General features: G+C 41.8%; 1 protein-coding gene and 1 non-coding gene across 4 annotated transcripts in view; both read right to left on the bottom strand.

Moving 5' to 3' along the window:
- KMT2C (lysine methyltransferase 2C) overlaps positions 1-19378 on the bottom strand; it is a 248324-nt gene that overhangs the window by 189218 nt on the left and 39728 nt on the right. For all 3 annotated transcript variants that reach the window (XM_023743909.1, XM_023743910.1, XM_023743911.1), the window contains exon 2: positions 9550-9676. In XM_023743909.1, coding sequence (XP_023599677.1) covers positions 9550-9623 — 74 coding nt within the window. In that variant the 5' untranslated portion in view covers positions 9624-9676. The remainder of the gene's footprint in view (positions 1-9549; positions 9677-19378) is intronic.
- On the bottom strand, positions 14976-15104 carry LOC111823193. The gene has a single exon (XR_002826200.1). It is a non-coding gene; the product is annotated as a small nucleolar RNA SNORA56 (small nucleolar RNA).

Here is a 19378-nt window from a genome sequence, read left to right as displayed (position 1 = left end):
CTCTGGATGGGAAGTCAGGGTGTGACCAAGGAGAGGCATTTAGGGGACTTCAAAAAATATTGGGTAATATTATATTCTTAAACTACAAGGGAGGTAACACAAGTGCTTGTTATTTTTTAAACTAAACTATATATAATCTATATATATAAAAGCCTAAGCACCGTTAAGACCAGTCGACAGAACGACTGGTCAACCGGTGGCTATGATGTGCACTGACCACCAGGGGGCAGATGCTCAACACGGGAGCTGCCCCATGGTAGTCAGTGCGCTCCTACAGCCAACCTCCCACGGCCAGCCAAACTCCTGCAGTCCCTCCCCCCGATCGGCCCCGATTGCTGGCCAGGCCAAGGGACCCCACCCGTGCACAAATTCATGCACCGGGCTTCTAGTTATATATAAAATTACATGCAGAAGGAATACAAAATTTCACAATTTAAAGTTAAAAAGGAATCTCCCTCAACTCCAAATATCCCACCTTCCTCCAATCCTTAATTCCAGACTCCTAAAGGTCCTTGACTCTATGTCTCCTCCTCCTCTTCTCCCAAGGCCTATGGACTTAGTGCTTTGGTGTTCTACCTTGACATCTCTTTTAGAGATGCCTCTCATTGTTATTAAAACTGTGATTTATTAACTATTAAAGCAATGGGGCTTTTTGTTTTTCTTTTTTTTACTTCTTGTTCCCTATCTAGACTGTTAAGGAAAAAATGCCTCTTTTGTGCTTCCCACCCTGCCCAGTACCTGCCAGACATTTCTTGTACAAAGTGGATATTAAGGTGTTTAATTTTTGTACCCATTTCTAGATTTACATCTGCATTTACCTGGATAGCACTTCCCAGTCTCATGTTCCTTAACCAGTTAATATGAAACAATAATGATAAACCATGAAACACAATTAACAAACTCAAGTTCCAATATTTCCTTCACTCTGAAACAAAAACTTTCTTTAGCATATTAAGTCAGAAGTCCTAGGTTTGGGGGGGATTGCATCTTAATTTTCTGTGTTCTATTTTCAACTTCAAAAAACTCTCTTTCTTCCGTAGCCTAGCTTCTAGAAAGAACCCATATACTGTGTTTCGCCTCCTTGCTCATCTACCCTTCACCCCTCTATCCAAGACCTTCATAACACAAACAAAACATCTTCCAAGGCCACTCCTTGAGTGACTTCTAAACTCCATCTTCCTATTCTTTCAGTTGAACCAGTTTCCCCAAAACTTTTCACAGAAGTCATATAAAAATAAAAACCTAGCCCAGTCAGTGTGGTTCAGTGGTTGACCGTCGAACCCAGAGGTCACGGGTTCCATTCTAGGTATGCCCAGGGTTTCAGGCTCAATCCCAGTAGTGGGCATGCAGGAGGTAGCGATCTATGTTTTTCTCTCATCTTTCTATCTCTCTATCCCTCTCCCTTCCTCTCTGAAATCAATAAAAATATTTTTTAAAAAAACTAGTTACATGCTGAGTATTGATAATTTAAATCTAAACTTGTTTCAAAAATAACCCAAAAGGAAGGGAAGAAAGAGGAAGGGGGGGAGGGGAAGGGAGGGGAGGGGAGGGGATGGGGAGGGGCAGCACAGATGAAACATAACTAACCAAAGGGGATGGCTATTAAAACTATGTGATGGGAACATGAGAGGATTCGATATGAAAATATCTCTACTTTTATTTCTATATAATATTCCATGATAAAAAGTTCCTAGAAATATTTATTTACTTGATCAAGCAGTATGACTAAAAGTACACCTAAAGCAGTATCACAGACTCTTAATATGGGCAGGATTTATTCAACTTGACACCCAGTGAATGAAACCTTCCCAAAGGTCCCAGACAAGATATCCAGCCTCGCCCTAGCTGGTTTGGCTCAGTGGATAGAGCGTCCGACTGCAGACTGAAGGGTCCCAGGTTCGATTCCGGTCAAGGGCACAAGCCCGAGTTGCGGGCTCCATCTCCAGTAGGGAGCGTGCAGGAGGCAGCCAATCAATGCTTCTCATCATTGATGTTTCTATCTCTCTCTCCCTTCCTCTCTAAAATCAATAAAAATATATTTTTTAAAAAAAGATATCCAGCCTCTACTTCAATCAATGCACAGCATACAATGACAACGCCCATATGGAGATACAAGTATGAGTAAGAGACACTCATCAAACTTGAAAACTGGTCCTGGCCAGCTTGAGGGAGGCAACCAATCGATGTATCTCTCTCACATAGATGTTTCTCTTTCTCTTTCTCTCTCTCTCTCTCTCTCTCTCCCCTTCCACTCTCCTTAAAAAAATCAATCCCCCTCCCCTTCCACTCTCCTTAAAAAAATCAATGGGGGAGAAAATATCCTTGGTTGAGGATTAAAAAAACAACAGCTTGTGTGTATGGGAAATAAACAGTAGAGTGTCTCAAGTACAGTGAACACAAACCAATAGATTAGCTGAGAGAGGAGAGAGCACTCATGATCAGTAAAGACTTCACAAAGAAGGATGGGTCGGATTTCGGACTGAAAGTGGGGAGAGGGAGGAGAGAAGTAATTCAGGTGGAAGAATGCCTTGAGCAGGTAGAGGTGAGGGTAAAGGTCTGCCACATCCAGAAGAAAACAAATAAAATGGACCAAGGACATGGGAAAGACTGGAATGCCACACTAAGGTGTTTGAACATAATTCAGAAGACAGGTCCTAAACATTTTACAGCAAAAAAAAAATCCAGAATCAATTACACACTGGAAGAAATAACCCTGTCAATTTAATAATCCAGATTAGAACATAAGGCCTGAAAGAAGTGTTCAATGGACAGCTTCTTCGGTGATAAAAAAGCCTAAACAGTCACCCCAAGTCTTATTCAGTTTTTATTTCAAGCCAAAATATGATTGCTCATTTATTCAACAAATACTGGAGTGCTGGCTGTGTGCTGGGAACCATTCTGGGGATCCAGTAATTCTTACGTAGTAGTCCTGTTCTGCAACAAGAGCAGTGGTTCTCAACTTGGGAAGGGGGACATTTTTTTTTAAACACACACACACACACAATTGGCAATGTCTGAAGACATCTGGTTGGTGGAGCCTGGGAATGCTGCCAAACATCCCTCAAGGCACCCCACACAAGGAAGCAGCCAGCCCCAAACTTCAACAGTGCAGAGATGAGCAGCCCTGCTCCACAGCAGCATTACTTGGCAATGAACGTGCTGTTTCACATTTACTGGTTTTCTTTTATATTCAGACAGCTAAAATTATGATTGATTCGGCTGTAAACTTATGGAGGGCAAGGAGGTACTTACATTCCCAAACCAATCTTCAATGCTCTTTTACAGATTTTTTTTTAATCACAATTCCCAGCACTGGCAGGAAAATAGGTAAATAGGCATAATCATATATTATTGGTAGGAGCATAAATTGGTACAATTATGCCATAGTGATGTTTGTGAATATTAAAAGTCTTTAAAATCTTCATATCTTTTGGCCCAGAAATTCCACTTAGGAATTTATCATGAGTAAATAATCAAGTGCATAAAGGTTTAGCTGTCAGGATGTTCACCCCGACTCTGTTTCTAACTCTCAAAGACTGAAAAAAAAAATCCTCCTTGTCCAACAAGAAAAGACTATTCAGATGAGTCATTTCTCGGACCAAGATGATGCTCTGCAGCTACTAAACTCCTGTAGCACCGTGGTTATTGACATGGAAACCTTTATATGACCTCTCTCCTTAAGTGTACAAATATAAACAATACTAGAGGCCCAGTGCACGACATTCGTGCAGTGTGTGTGTGTGTGTGTGTGTGTGTGTGTGTGTTGGGGGGGGGGGGGGGATCCCCTATGCCCGGCCTGCACCCTCTCGCAGTCCAGGACCCCTTGGGGATGTCCACCTGCAGTCAGACATCCCTCTCGCCGCCGCTGCGCCGCCAGCCATGAGCCCGCATTCTGGCTGAGTGGTGCTCCCCCGTGGGAGCACACTGACCACCAGGAGGAAGCTCCTGCATTGAGCGTCTGCCCCCTGGTGGTCAGTGTGCATCATAGTGACCAGTCGTTCTGCCATTAAGTCAATTTGCATATTGGGGTTTTATTATACAGAATGATTCATAGATCTTATTTATATAGTTTTATACTATGTATTTTCTATTTTCTAAATATTTCCTACATATGTATAATATATATACCATGTTCATATGTAAAAAATATATACCACTAAGTATTTGCAAACCTAAAGATGCTAGGACAAAATATTTTTATCTTCTTTTGTTGATGAATATTTATAATTTAGCTATATTAATTTTTTATATAAACATTTTTAAGGCCTATTTATAATTAAATGGCAGTCTTACAAAACCCAAGAAACCTTGTATGGACCTGTGGTGAAAACATTTTCAGTGGAAATGCTACAACACTCCCCCCATCTCACACTCTCTCTCACTCACTCACACACACACACACAGTTCAATGACCAAACTGAATCATCAGCTAGACTGGGGATGTCACTTTGACACAGGCTGGGCAGCGTCTGGACCAGAGATCCTAGCAAAGACTGTGCTGATACAAGACTAAGGGTGAGACAGGAGGCCCGGAAAGCCTGAGAAAAGAGGGAGTGTATGGCAGGTGGCATGGGACTGGTCTGTGTTGGATGATGAGAAAGGCAATATGGTGGGACTGCTGTGGGGATGAGCTCGAGAGGCAGGATGCTTAGGTTCTGTTCCATCTCACCTTGACCTCACTAGAATATCACCTTGAGCAACTTGCCCTGCGCATTTGCTCCTCTGTGTAATGGGGATGAGAGCATGCTGAGAACAGGGCCGGGCACTGTGATTAAGGTTAGCATCCTCGCTACTCCTGTGACTCTGACATGAAGTTGTGCCTTTGGGACAGCAGAGGTGACCTCTCAACTATCAACCACTTTTTTTTTAAGACAGCCTTGTCAGGTGCCTAGGGTCTGTATAGAACAAAAGCCAGGACTCCAGAAGGAGGCCTGAGGCAGTGTGTGTATGTTGAAGATGGGGGTGGGGGGGGGGGGAGAGCATGCAAGAAGTAACACCAGGGGAGAACATCAGATCTGCAAAGGCACAGCAGGAACAGAGCACCGTGAGTCACTGCACAGTGCTGCCAGAGAGATCTCCATAAAACAGTGTCTATGTCACTGGATAAAACCTTTCAGTGTCTCTCCGTGGCCTTCAGAGTTAAATCAGAACTGCTCCTTAAACTGATTTAAAATCCATACTACCTCTGCCCTGGCTGGTTTGGCTCGGTGAATATAGCGTGAGCCTGTGGACTGAAGGGTCCCCGAGTTTGATTCCGGTCAAGGGCACATGCCCGGGTTGTAGGCTCAATCCCCAGTGTGGGGCGTGCAGGACTGTCTCTCATCATTGATGTTTCTATCTCCTTCTCACTCTCTCTTCCTCTCTGAAATCAATAAAAACATATATTTTTTAAAAATCCATACTACCTCTTACGTCAAGCGCACTGGGCTCTGGCCACACTAAATATCCTTGATGCAAACTCACTCTGTACTCAGTTCTTCGCACATGCAGCCCCTCTGCCTGGGGAGTAACTTCTGTCTCCTCCAGGAGAAGCAAACTGCTATCCAACCTCCAAAACTCAGCTTAGGATCAACTTCAGAGTCCTGTCCTGACCTTCGTGCCAAAGGACTGTTGTGTGCTCCCACTCCGTGCTCACGATAGCCCTGACACACAGAGCTATGGCTCCGTGTAGGGATCCGGCCTTCATTGAGTTTCCAGATACTGTTCAGCACAGTGACTGATACATAAACTGCTACACAGCAGGCAACCAAAGAATACGGGGCAGGGGCAGGGGGAGTCTTCTGATCAACGGTTGCCAACCTTTCGGACCTCGCAGACCACCAGATGGCGACTGCTGTTCTAGATAACAAAATGAAGGAATAGCAGAACTAGAACATCATCATTTTACATTTTACAAGTTTGCCCACGGCTGATCTAGGCACTGACCAACAGCGGCTGGCGTCACAAAAAGTGACACCCAGACTCTATGTGCCTCCCAATGAAAGAATGCACTACAGCGTGAGAAGCAGTGGGAAATTGCTTCTTCAACAAATAAATTGCAAGTAAAAAAGGAGGGTAGTAACCTATAGATTAAGAGACTTAATCACAAGGTGTGGGTCTTATTCACATCCAGATTTAAGCAAACTGGTTTTAAAAAAAACAGATACCTGCTTAATCTGAACACTGAATATTTGATACTATGGATTTAACTGTAAAATAATTCTTAGGTAACGATGGTAGTATTAGGGTTTTTTTTAAGTTTACTTTTTAGAGATGCATTCTCAAATATTTATAAAAGAAATTATATTATGCCTAAAATCTGTTTCAAAATAACACGAGAGGAGAAGTGGGTAACAGTATCAATGAAACAAGATTGGCCATGTGTTGATCATCATTAGCTGGTGATGGGTATTCAGAGTTTCATTAGCCTATTCACTACCCATTTGTATATGGGCAAATTTTCTATGACAGTTACAAAAACAGGTGGGAAGGGAAAAGGAGTGATCACAGTGACTATAAGATTACTGAATATCAAAGCAGATGGAGGGAAGGAAAAAAGATCACAAATGTAGGTGGCAACAACCAGAAAAAAAACTATTTTAGTGCAAAAAAGACCTCGGCTGAAGAAAAGCCACTAAGAGAAGGGAGATGCAGGACACAGCAGAGTGCAGGGGTGAAAGGAAACCGCATGCTCGCAGGACTTACAGCCAAGCATTGCAAGCACAGACCCTGCAGCGAGAGAACACTGCTGGGTTCAAGCCCTGTCTCCCTGACTCACTGTGTCTTCCTTTCCTCAGATGTTACAAAGGGAACAAAGGATAAGAACAGTCTTTACTTGGAAGACTTTTGTACAAAGTAAATGAGTTAATGTGGTTATAATGTCCAGTTCTCCTGAAACAGTCCTGCCTAGAAGTTCTCAATAAATGCTCACTATTCCCTCCCCACTACCCCTTCTTCCACTTTAGAGAGGGAAACACAGACCCCAAGAGGTGAAGTGACTTGAGAACCATATTCTATCTAGGCTGAGTACTTCATGGCAAAGACTGGCTGGCTGCCTCTTCACCCAACGCAACTCCTAGGCATGCAGCTACATTTCACAACTTCCCTTCCATGTGTTTGACTTCCAGGTAACACAATGTGGGCAAAAGTGATGAATACCTCCTTCAGGACTCCCAGGCCCTGCCTCAAACCTCCATGCAAACGTGCACCTTCTCCCTCCCCCATCTGCCAGGCGACATCCATGCCCAGGGCAATCTGGGAAGTCATGTGTGAAGACAGCAGAGATATAAACTGTTACTGTCCTAACCCCTGAAATCTCAGGGTTTATCCGTGACCGTGACCGCAGGTGACTTTTTGTGGAACCATCACTACCATCATTCCTCCTTATCTTACAACGGGGGACAATGAGGCATGGAGGGGGTGATAGTCACATAATTCCTAAGCAGTACTTCCAGGATTGAACCAGAACAGGCTTAACACAGAGCTCAGGTTCTTACATGTCTTCTAAGACCATCAGACCAGCAAGTACAACCAGGATTTTGAATTTACAGTGGACACATTTAATACAGAATTTTGTTCTATATTCCTAAAAAAAAAAATCATCACATTAATCTCTTAAAGGGATAATTACAGAACATATCTTTGGTTATCTTAAACCAAAAAGATATAAATAGGCCCCCAAAAGCTTAAGTGGTGCTTTACAATAGACAAGAGGCACATAAGAATATTTTTTAAATACCATGCTTCCTTACCATTGCAAATAACGATAGAGTGCAAGTTTTAATCTTTTAATCCAACTTTTCCTGTTTTATTTTTCTTGAGCCATCCCTATTTATTGACAATTATATTGCATGATTTGATTATATTGTCATTTTTAAAAATAGGATTCAATGGAAAAAATCACTATTTCAATCATCGCTGAACTGCACCTACATTATTAACCAAGATGTACCTATGAAAAGTACAAGACACCCTATTGTTAAGCAAAAGAAAGTTACAGAAAGTGTTTACAACATAATCCCATTTGTTTTCAAAAAAGATATTTACCTAGTCTATATTTTTTACTATGCATATTTATCTCTTATCTACAAATGAAAAACATCTGGAAGGAAACACAGACAGTTTCTAGTGATTACCTGGGGTGAATAGAGAGCTCAGCTTGTGATTTATACCTTTAGTTAGTTTCAATTTATAATGAGCACGTGTACTTATAGAATAAAAAATACTTTCACCCAGCCATTGTGGCTCAGTGGTTGAACGTCGAACTATGAACCAAGAGGTCACTTTCTAGTCAGGGCACATGACTAGCACATGCCAAGGTTTTGGTCTAGATCCCCAGTGGGGGCTTGCAGGAGGCAACCGATCCATGATTCTCTCTCATTATTGTTTCTATCTCTCTCCCTCTCCCTTCCTCTCTGAAATCAATACAAATATGTTTAAACTTTTTTTAAAAAAGAAACATTTTTTAAAAAAGACCTATGATTTATAGTAATATAAAATGATCAAACTACCCAAATCCCACATTACCGTGATATACAGTGAAGCATGTTGATTGGAATAAAAAATTGTATCCCTTTATAACATATATATATATATATATATATATATATATATATATATATATATATCTGATCAGTTTCACTCATATGTACAGATATATATGTGTGTTCAGATATCTGTGAGTAAATCTATTTCAAAACACAAAAAATAAGTATATTCTAAATAGATTTTGATAACAGTTAATCAAGCATGTTCCTTTTTGTGAAACTGGGTTCTAACCTGAGGAGTACCTGGGGTTGTTAAAACAGGAAAAATAGTATGTTAGAATTTTAAAAACAGTTCTCATTTGGCTTTCCAAGTTTACAATGTTGGGGGGGGGCTATTTTAGTCTTTAGGCCTTCTTCAAATATTTCAGACCCTTTGGGAGAAAAGAGCAATTCAAAATCAAATATCCATTTGTCAAGGACCTCACTGTGTCATAAGCACTATTTTAAAATTATCTCATTCATCAAAATAGTGTTTGTCAAGAGCCCAGAGGTAGTTATTATTGTAATTACAGTATATTAAGATAAATGTTTCTTCATCTAGAATCTTATACAACTGTATGATAGTGAAACAGAAAACAGTTTTATTTTTTTAAATATGTTTTTATTGATTTCAAAGAAGGGAGAGGGAGAGATAGAAACATCAATGATGAAAATCATTGATTGGCTACCTCCTGCATGCCCCACACTGGGGATCAAGCCCTAACCGGGCATGTGCCCTGACCAGGAATTGAACTGTGACCTCCTTGTTCATAAATCAATGCTCAATCACTGAGCCACACCAGCCTGGTGAAAACAATGTTTTATTACCCCTATTAATAGAAGTGGGGTAGGGGGAGATTATAGTAAAGATAATCCAAAATAACAAGCATTCAAAATAAATAATATTTGGTTTGTTTCAGTTTGAGAAACTTTCTGATAGCTTGAAAATTCAAAATCAAAGTGTATGAAAATAAAGCTGCACTATGAAAAAAAGGATGATTCCACAAAAGGCATATTTATAATATGGCATATTTGAAATATTTACAATATGGTCCCGATCCTGTTTCCTGGTCTAGTAACTGAACCTTGAACTGAACCTTCAACTGTGCTTCCCTGCATGAATCAGTTCACTTGTGCAGCCTTCCTTGAGTTAGGGCTTCTTCCTATATAAACTGAAAAGAGTAAATTAATTCATTTGAACCTCATGAAATTGTCAATATTTGACTATTTTATTCTAAAAAAAAAAAAAAAAAGGCTATTTCATGTGGTTCAACCTAACCCAGCCTCTTTGATTCTAGTGGTTATTTGAAAAAAGAACGAAATTTTACATGCATCCTTTCTATCTCCATTCTGCTTCCCTCTCCCCAAAAAACATGGTTAATCTAGGATTGGCAGCTTTAAAACTTTAAGGTTTTATTACAAGTCAGCAGAGAAAGCCACTGTTCTGGTTATTAAAATTGGCTGCCATCACTCAAACTGTTTCACTAAAAAGAAGTATAATAAGATCTGATGTGAGTTTTAATCTGAAAGAGAAGTAAACTCATAAAAATAACAAAGATGAGAGAGCAAGACAAAGCCCAAATATAAGAAATAGAGAGGACTCTGATTTATCTAAAGAAATCTAATAAAGAGGTTCACATCTTAAAATGAGTGATTTCTACTTTCCTTATTAGATTTTAATTGGAATTAATGATTACTGAGTTAATACGCATGATACACTAAAGGTGATGGACAAATAGATGTTAACAGCTGAGAAACCATCCTAACCAGAACACTGAGGGCGGTCCAGAGGTCCAGGAACATCTATGGAGAAATTCAGAACTCATCCCAGTGAAAAACACAAGATGCAGATTCCTGTTCAGAGTGGGATCGCATTTTCTGTTTTAAAAACAGTGTATCCTCCAACGTGTGCATTTATTTCTTACATATGGACAAAAATATTAGTAGGGTAGACCCTAAGCTATTAACAATGACTCCCTGAGAGAAGAAGAAGGCAGAACTGGAGAGAGAAAAAGGAAGAAGTCTAGTTGTGTGTGCCTAATTAATTAAAATTAGATACTATTAAAATTAGATACTATTAAAAATTCAGTTTCTGAATTCTGCCAGCTCCATTTCCAGTGGCTATCACACCTAACAACACAGCTATGGAACTTACATCACTACAGACAGATCTGCTGGACAGCTCTGGTCTGAAACACAACAAGGAAGCCTGACAAAAACTTTAAAAGGTAAGACAGTGAAGAATCTACCCCTCCACCACTCTTGAAACTGAAAATACAACAAAAAGCAGAAATTATACACAAAGAACCTCAAGAAGCATTGCGTCTTCGGGTGATGTCTATCTGGACTAGGTTAGCAATCCTATACGCTATTTGGGAACTGAGGGGAACCCGGCAGTAAGAATTTTATAACCATCTACTGAAAAACATGCAGTGACATTTCTCATCAGAAAAAATGATTTTCAATGACCTCTCCTTGACAACAATGGTATTCATGGGCTTAAAAAGTAATAAAATTGAGGAAGTTTTAATTTATAATTCAGATATATGAACCTAGATAGGATTTTATCTGAATTGGTTCATAATTTTAAAAATTACTAAGAACTTATCATCGCAGCCCCGTCCGAAAGCCCTGGGGGTGGGAGGTGGGGGCTGTAGAGGCCATACAGGAGGCAACTGTTGTTTCTCTCACATCAATGTTTTTCTTTCCCTCTCTCTCTTCCCCTCTCTCTCCCCCCCACCCCCGTAAACTCAATGTTTTAAAAAAAATCTTTTAAGCCTTGTAATCACAGACTTTAGCCCTAAATAGGTCCAAACAAATGAAATGAGCCTGCTTTAACAACTGCATTAATAAAAACTGCCTATACTTTTATACATTTTAATGGATGCATTAAATTCATTAAATTTTTCACTTTAGAAATTCATTTATAAAACTACCAATTTGAGTTGATGTGTGTCCCCCAAATTCCTATCCATCTGAGAAATGTGACTTTATTTGAAAACAGGTCTTTGCAGATATGATCAAGTTAAGATAAGGTCATACTGGTACAGGATGGGCAGTGCCCTTACAAGAAGAGGAAATTTGCCCCGGCCTGTTTGGCTCAATGGATAGAGCTTTGGCCTGTGGATTGAAGGGTTGCAGGTTCGATTCCAGTCAAGGGCATATGCCTGGGTTGTGAGCTCGATCCCCAGTAGGGGGCATGAAGGAAGCAGCCGATCAATGAGTCTCTCTCATCATTGATGTTTCTATCTCTCTCTCCCTCTCTCTTCCTCTCTGAAATCAATAAAAATATACTTTAAAAAAAGAAGAGGAGGAGGAAATTTGGACCCAGAGAGACACACAGACACCCAGGGACAAGGACATGTGACAATATAAATAGAGGCAGATACTGGAGTGATGCAGCTGCAAGTCAAGAAACACCAAGGATTGCCAGCAACCGTCAGAAGCTGGGAGATAGGCTCAGGACAGATTTTCCCTCAGAGCCTCCAAAGAAAGCAACCTTGCCCACACTTGGATTCCCGGTGTTCAGACTCCAGACCTGTGAGACAATGAATTTCTGTTGTTTTAAGCCATCCAATTTCTGGTACTCTGTCCCAATGCCCTACAAAACTAATATGACTCCCCTCTTCCTCCATGTAACAGGCAGGCCCATCACCAGGTGTCTGGATGCTCCATCACAGATTCATTCATTCTCCCTTTCCTATGCAAGTGCAATTGGAGATGAAGAAAACCTAGTTCCTGATACCAGAACAGATCCTTCTCCCTGGGACAAGCTGAGGATATTCCATCTCACACGCAAGAGATTATCCAAGAAAATCATTTAGGAGAGGAGGAAAAGATAAAGAATAAAAGCTTGCCTTAATACTCACAGTAGCACCGTTTTAGAAATCAAAGGACTGCAATATGGAGGTAATCCATCTTTATGTGTGCTTACATACCTACCAGCAGCATGTGCTCTGGGTCTGAAGTCAACCCCTCACTCCAAATGCACACCCCCCCCCATTTATCTTTAGTGACCAGCACCCCTGTCACTGCATGTGCCCTTGACTGGAATCAAACCTGGGACCCTTCAGTCCACAGGCCAACGCTCTATCCACTGAGTCAAACCAGCTACGGTCAAAACAAGTTTTAGCACATTAATGACTTAAGACAAACATGAAACTAGTCAACTCTACTAAAGAGGCTTTAATATATTGGTATTTATATACACACACATACCCATAGATATGTTACCATGTCTGATTCCACAAAACAGGTTCGTTTCCCCAACCGAGCACAACCCTATAATAATTAATTCCTTGCTGCTATGTATACTGCTCACACTGAGTTCAAATAAGCTAATTTAATAATCCCAATCATATAAATTCAGATGCCCACAGAAATAAGGACAGGAAACTTTTCTGGAAATAAATGTTATTAATAGTTTTAATGGTAGGACAGTGTTATATGCTAAATTGTGTCCCCCCAAAATTCATGTTGAAACCTTCAACCCCACCTCCCCTCTGCCCAGTATTTGGAGATAGGCCTTTAAAAAAGTAGTTGAGTTAATAAAGTCAGGTTGTTAGGGTAGGCCCTAATCCAAGATGACTGCTATCCTTAGAAGTAGAGATTAGACAACACGGAAGGATGACCAGGAGAGGTCACAGAGAGAAGGTGGTGTTTGTAAGCCAAGGAGAGAAGCCAAAGAAACCGAACCTGCCAACCCCTTGATCTTGGACTTTCAGGCTCCAGAACTGTAAGAAGGTTTTTGTTACTTAAGCCGCCCAGTCTATGGTACTTTGCTATGACTCCCAAACTGACTATTTTAAAAATATATTTTTATTGATTTCAGAGAGAAAGGGAGATGGAAAGACAGAAACATCAACGATAAGGGGGAATCATTGATCAGCTGCCTCCTATATGGCCCCTACTGGGAATCGAGCCCACAACCTGGGCAAGTGCTCTGATGGGAAATTAAACCATGACCTCCTGGTTCATAGGGGGACACTCAACCACCACTGAGGCACACCAGGGCTGACCTTTTTTTTTTTAATGTTTTTATTGATTTTAGAAAGAGAGGAATGGAGAGGGATAGAGAGATAGAAACATCAACAGGCTGCCTCCTGCACACCCCCCTACTGGGGATCAAGCCCACAATCTAGGCATGTGCCCTGACCAGGAATCAAACCAGGATGATGCCCAACCAACTGAGCCACACCAGTCAGGGCCATGGAATATCTTTTCAATCAGCAGAGGTTGTGTAAACAATGGGATTATGGACATGTTCATTTTCTTCTTTATGTTGGTCTGAATTTAAAAACCTTAAAAAGTGCTATTAAACTAATGATATAATTGAATATCCTAGACATCAGAGTTTATAATACTCTGGCCACACTTCACCTTACTATTTCTAATTTGAAACAAAATAATATAATGAGATAAAATAAGATTCATTTTTATTTTCACCAGCTCCATAGAGGAGCTGGTGGAGGCAGGCTCCGAGGAAGAGCACTGCTATTAAACACTTCTCTGGAGCCTGGGAGTGTGGCTCAGTGATTGAGTGTCCACCTTGAACCAGGAGGTCACGGTTCAATTCCCGGTCAGGGCACAATCCCCAGTGTGGGACGTGCAAGAGGCAGCCAATCAATGAAGTCTCTCTCATCACTGATATTTCTCTCTCTCTCTCTCCCTCTCCCTTCCTCTCTGAAATCAATAAAATATATATTTTTTTAAAAACTCCTTAAAACACACACACACAACACGCACAAAACACTTCTCTGGAGACTGGAGAACTAACCTACAAAGTACAGAGCCTTCTGGTATTGGAGTGAAAAGTCATCATAGCAACTAGGGGGCACATATCAGACCCTGTGAGTTAGGCATCTTACATATACTATCACTTTAATTCTCATCACAAACTAGCCCAGCAAAGGCTGACTCCATCTTTCACAGAAGGAAACTCAGGCTAAGGTCACACACTTGGGAAGTGGAAGTGCTTATACCAAGAGCCCTGAATGCTTAGCAAATATCTATTAAACATCCGTTATATGCATGTTGCTACATGTGTGACAGAACCATGACCCTAGCCTCTTCTCACAGACCAGATCCTTCTCTTTCACACTCATTGCGTACATGTTTTCCTACCTCTGTAAGTAATTTTAGAGCTCCTCAAAAGAGCTATAGAATGAAGAGGAAGATAAAGAGATCTGTGTCCAAGACCTGGAAAATTCTGGCTTTTTCACTAACATAAGTTAACAAATAAAAGGACTGTAGATATGGGGGGGGAGGGCTGGATTAAGTTATATGTGTGAAAGTGCTGGGAAGAGTGCCTGGCACATAGTGGATACTAAATAAATGTTAATGAAACATGAATATTCATTTACAAACCTTTATAGAGTTAAACAGACCTAGAAGTTTTAAATTTTTTTAGAAATTGATTAGATTAAATGAACAGCTTTCCATGGGAGGACCACTTCATCCTCCGTCAATCAGTGATATCTGGGAAATCTAAAGCCAACATCAAAATGCTGACACTAGTCAGAGGAACTCAGCATTTACTGCTGCAGATTGACTCCCTCTAGAGTCCCACAAGCCAGATTAGAAAGGGACACCTATCTTCTGAGACTCAGAGCTTTGTATTTGGTCAGTGCTCTGATTTCTCCAAAGGTCTCCTCAGGACTCAGATTCCACTCACCACTCACTCTACCCCCTTCTTCTACACTACATACTGCTTAACACTCAGAATAGAAGAATAGACATTTTGAGGCTTCCTTACAACCTGGTCTTTTAGAGTAGTGGGCTTCAGAGTGGAGTGCACATGAGACACTCAAATCTCCTAATCACTATAACTAGAAAACACTAGAACTGAGGGCTAATTTAAAAAAAAAAAAAAGGAACATTAAATTTAGCTCTCCTAAAATTTAGTAATCCATACCTAATATAAGGTATCCTTATCCTATCTAATAAAAGACAAATAGGGTAATTAACTGTACCTCCGATACGCTTCCCATTGGCTAATCAGGGTGATATGCAAATTAACTGCCAACCAAGATGGCGGCCGGCAGCCACGCAGCTGAAGCGAACAGGAGGCTTGCTTGCTCCAGTGATGGAGGAAGCCAAGGTTCCCGGCCTGCTGCTGCCTGGCTCTGAGCCTGAAAGCAACAGCTCCAAAAGCAACTATGTTTCAATTATAGAAGCTAAACAAATTCCAGATACCTGCTTTCAGCCAGCCGAGGTCTCAGAGCTGGAGCTGCAACAGTGTTTCAATTATAGAAGCCAAACAAACCCAGATACCTGCTTTCAGCAGCCGAGGCCTCAAGTTGGAGCCGGGCCTCAGAGCTGGAGCCAGCTCTCAGCTCCAGTGACAGCCATAGAAGGTAAATAAATCCCAGAATAAAAAAAAAGAAAGAAAAAAAGGAGAGGTTGGAAGCTTCAGTAGCCCACCAGCCTGAAAACGGCCCTCAGCCCCTCACCCAGACTGGCCAGGCACCCCAGTGGGGACCCCCACCCTGAAGGGGGTGCAACCAGATGCAAACAGCCATCATTCCCTCATCCAGGCTGGCCAGGCACCCCAGCGGGACCCCCACCCTTATCCGGGACACCCTTCAGGGCAAACCAGCCAGCCCCCACCCGTGCACCAGGCCTCTAGCCTATATAGTAAAAGGGTAATATGCAAACTGACCCTAACAGCAGAAAAACTGGGAATCACTGGTCACTATGACACACACTGACCACCAGGGGGCAGACGTTCAATGCAGGAGCTGCCCCCCTGGTGGTCAGGGCGCTCTCACAGGGGGAGCTCTGCTCAGCCACAAGCCAGGCTGACGGCTGCCAGTACAGCAGTGGTGGTGGGAGCCTCTCCTGCCTCCTCAGCAGCGCTAAGGATGTCCGACTGCAGTTTAGGCCTGCTCCCCGCTGGCAAGTGGACATCCCCCGAGGGCTGCCGGGCTGCCAGAGGGATTTCTGATTGCCAGCTTAGGCCCAATCCCCCGGGGAGCGGGCCTAAGCCAGCAAGTGGTCATCCCCCGAGGGGTCCCAGACTGCAAGAGGGCACAGGCCGGGCTGAGGGACACCCCCCGGGCTGAGGGACACCCCCCCCCCCACCGAGTGCACAAATTTTTGTGCACCAGGCCTCTAGTCTTATATAATAAAAGGCTAATATGCAAATCGACCAAATAGCAGAACAACCAGTTGCTATGATGTGCACTGACCACCAGGGAGCAGACACTCAACGCAGGAGCTGCCCCCTGGTGGTCAGTGCACTCCCACAGGGGGAGTGCTGCTCAGCCAGAATCTGGGCTCACGGCTGGCGAGCACAGCGGCAGTGGTGGGAGCCTCTCCCACCTCCACGCAACACTAAGGATGTCCAACTGCAAGAATTTCGTGCACCGGGCCTCTAGTACCTAATATAAGAACAGATGTACAGGGTGGGGAAAGTAGGTTTACAGTGGTTCATATGGAAAATAATAATAAATAAATAATTACACAAGAATAAACTGTTTCATGTATTTACAACTGTAAACCTACTTTTTCCCACCCCTGCATACAATTTATTCATAAATAAAAGTAAAAAGAATACAAATGTTGAAGTCACAGATTCAAATTCTTACTAATGGAGGCATGATTCAAACATAACATTGAGCCCGACCAGCGTGGTTCAGAGGTTGAGTGTCGACCTATGAACCAGGAGGTCACGGTTCATTTCCCAGTCAGGGCACATGCCCAGGTTGCAGGCTCGATCCCCAGTATGGGGTGTGCAGGAGGCAGCCGATCAATGATTCTCTCTCATAATTGATGTTTCTTTCTCTCTTTCTCTCCCTCTCTCCCTCTCCCTTCGTCTCTGAAATCAATAAAAATATACTTTTTTAAAAAACACATAAGATTGAAGACAACTGCATTAGAGCCACAATTACATTGTTAATTTTGGTTAAATACCCCATAAGAACTCTGACAAACAGTATATTGTGTTCTTATTAACACTGAACACTTTACAAATAGGCCAAGCCAATTCCCGCCTCTGTGCCACGTATTCTTAAGTTGTTCCTTCTGTCCATACATCCACTAACAGACAACTCCTACCCTTCTCGGCAAATATCCATTCATCTTACCAAAAGTCTTTACAGAGCTGCACGGCGACAGGTAGATAGTAACCACTCTATAAATCTAAGGCTATGAGTTTGTAAGTCAAATTATAATACAGGCCTACTAGAAGGAAAAATTTAGGTACCTTTCTCTTGCTCTAAGACAACTACACTAAGAATAAAACTATCCTATTTATTATTATACCCCCCTCTGCATCTTTTGGAAAACCCTCATGCAGATGAATTTTGAACAGAAGGAATACATTGTATATACAGTGCACGCTAAAACCGATTTTCCTCCTAAATCTACACTTAAATCTTCCCCCCAAAAGTATTCTGCACAAAAGGACATAGTGAATGTGTGTTTACTTGGAACCCTATAATCCTAGATACCCAACAACTACTTGAACAACGTTGTCGCTCTGTTCTCATATGACACAGACACTAAACCAGTGACTGGCTTGGAGAATCTCCTGTTTTTACACACACAACTGGGAACGTAGAAATTACTCTAATATCCTACCAAAAGTATATCAAAATGAATACTTTGAAGAAAGAGAACTAAATAGGTATTTACTTGCCTCCACTGAATTCTCTCTTGGCTATGCCTTGATAAGTCACCATGTAGGAAGTGTCCGTGTGTGCCACCTATCCGTGCCCATGCACTCTATCTCCATCATAACCAGCACCTGGAAAGGGCTCAGAGCACCCCCAAAACTGTGGAAATGATCCAAACTCATACACTCACAATTGCTTCTTCAACAATGAAGTCTGGTGTTAGAGGAGAGAGAACAGCTTTTTAAAAGATACCTTCCATAATATCTCACAGCTGCTTCACAATGACCCTACTTCCCAACTTGTAACTCACCCAGTTATCAGTCATCAACCTTTAGTCCAAGGTAAAATGAAAGGCTATGGAACTGTCATCGTTTCCCCTTACGTGGCTTAAAGGCACTGAGCTTAGCATTCAGCATGCATTATCTTCTTAAAAGCTCAGGGTTTAATTAACTTGCGAAAAGTCACATCAGAATCACCAAATTGCACAACTCCAGGAAGTGGTACCTACATTGTATTTTTGGCAAATGCTGCCCTAGCACAGCATGAATGGTGCTGTGCAGTGAAGTGGTCTGGGTCAGACAGCTAGTAAGCCATGACGCTGAAGCCCAAACACTCTGCTGTGTCTAGTAAGAGAGAACAGACTCCCAACCTTAAAGCCACGCTGCCCCCATCGTGAAAGTGAAGCTTGAACAATTAATCACACAATAAAACAAAAATCTCTCGTTATATAATAACACAGTTACAGGCCTTGCGGGCGAAGGAAGAAAGGAAAGGAGGGAAGGAAGTAAGGTCAACAGATAATGACTATGGAAGACAGAAGCAAGACATACACATCTTCGGTGCAAGGAAGCAATAACAACTGAGTGATCTAAGGGGAACAGAGGAATTGGGGCAGAGGAGTTGGTTCCCCCCAGCCCCACCCCACTGCTGCCCTTACAAGACCATAAGCATAGTTTTCTAAAGAATGACTAGCCAGCATTCAGGTTAAAATGACACTTGCACCCAGAGTAGGAAAAACTATAAATTATGCATGGGACTCTGCATTCACCTGCTCCTACTTGTAGCTTCGAAAGGATTCATTTATTTCAAAATTTAAAAACTGATCTCAGAGTAAAAAACCTCATTAAAATATATGGCTTAGAAATATTTAGAATCTATTATAACAAGAGCTTATTTTCTTAAGATGCAAAAAAGATTTACAAATCACTTTAAAGGGAAGTAGGGGGGTGACCAACCCAACAAAAGAGTGGACAATGA

Source organism: Myotis lucifugus, unplaced genomic scaffold, assembly GCF_000147115.1.
Source record: "Myotis lucifugus unplaced genomic scaffold, Myoluc2.0 scaffold_418, whole genome shotgun sequence".
In the NCBI taxonomy this organism is placed as follows: domain Eukaryota; kingdom Metazoa; phylum Chordata; class Mammalia; order Chiroptera; family Vespertilionidae; genus Myotis; species Myotis lucifugus.
The sequence above is the reverse complement of the archived record's forward strand: the minus strand, read 5'-3'. Positions and strand labels throughout refer to the sequence as shown.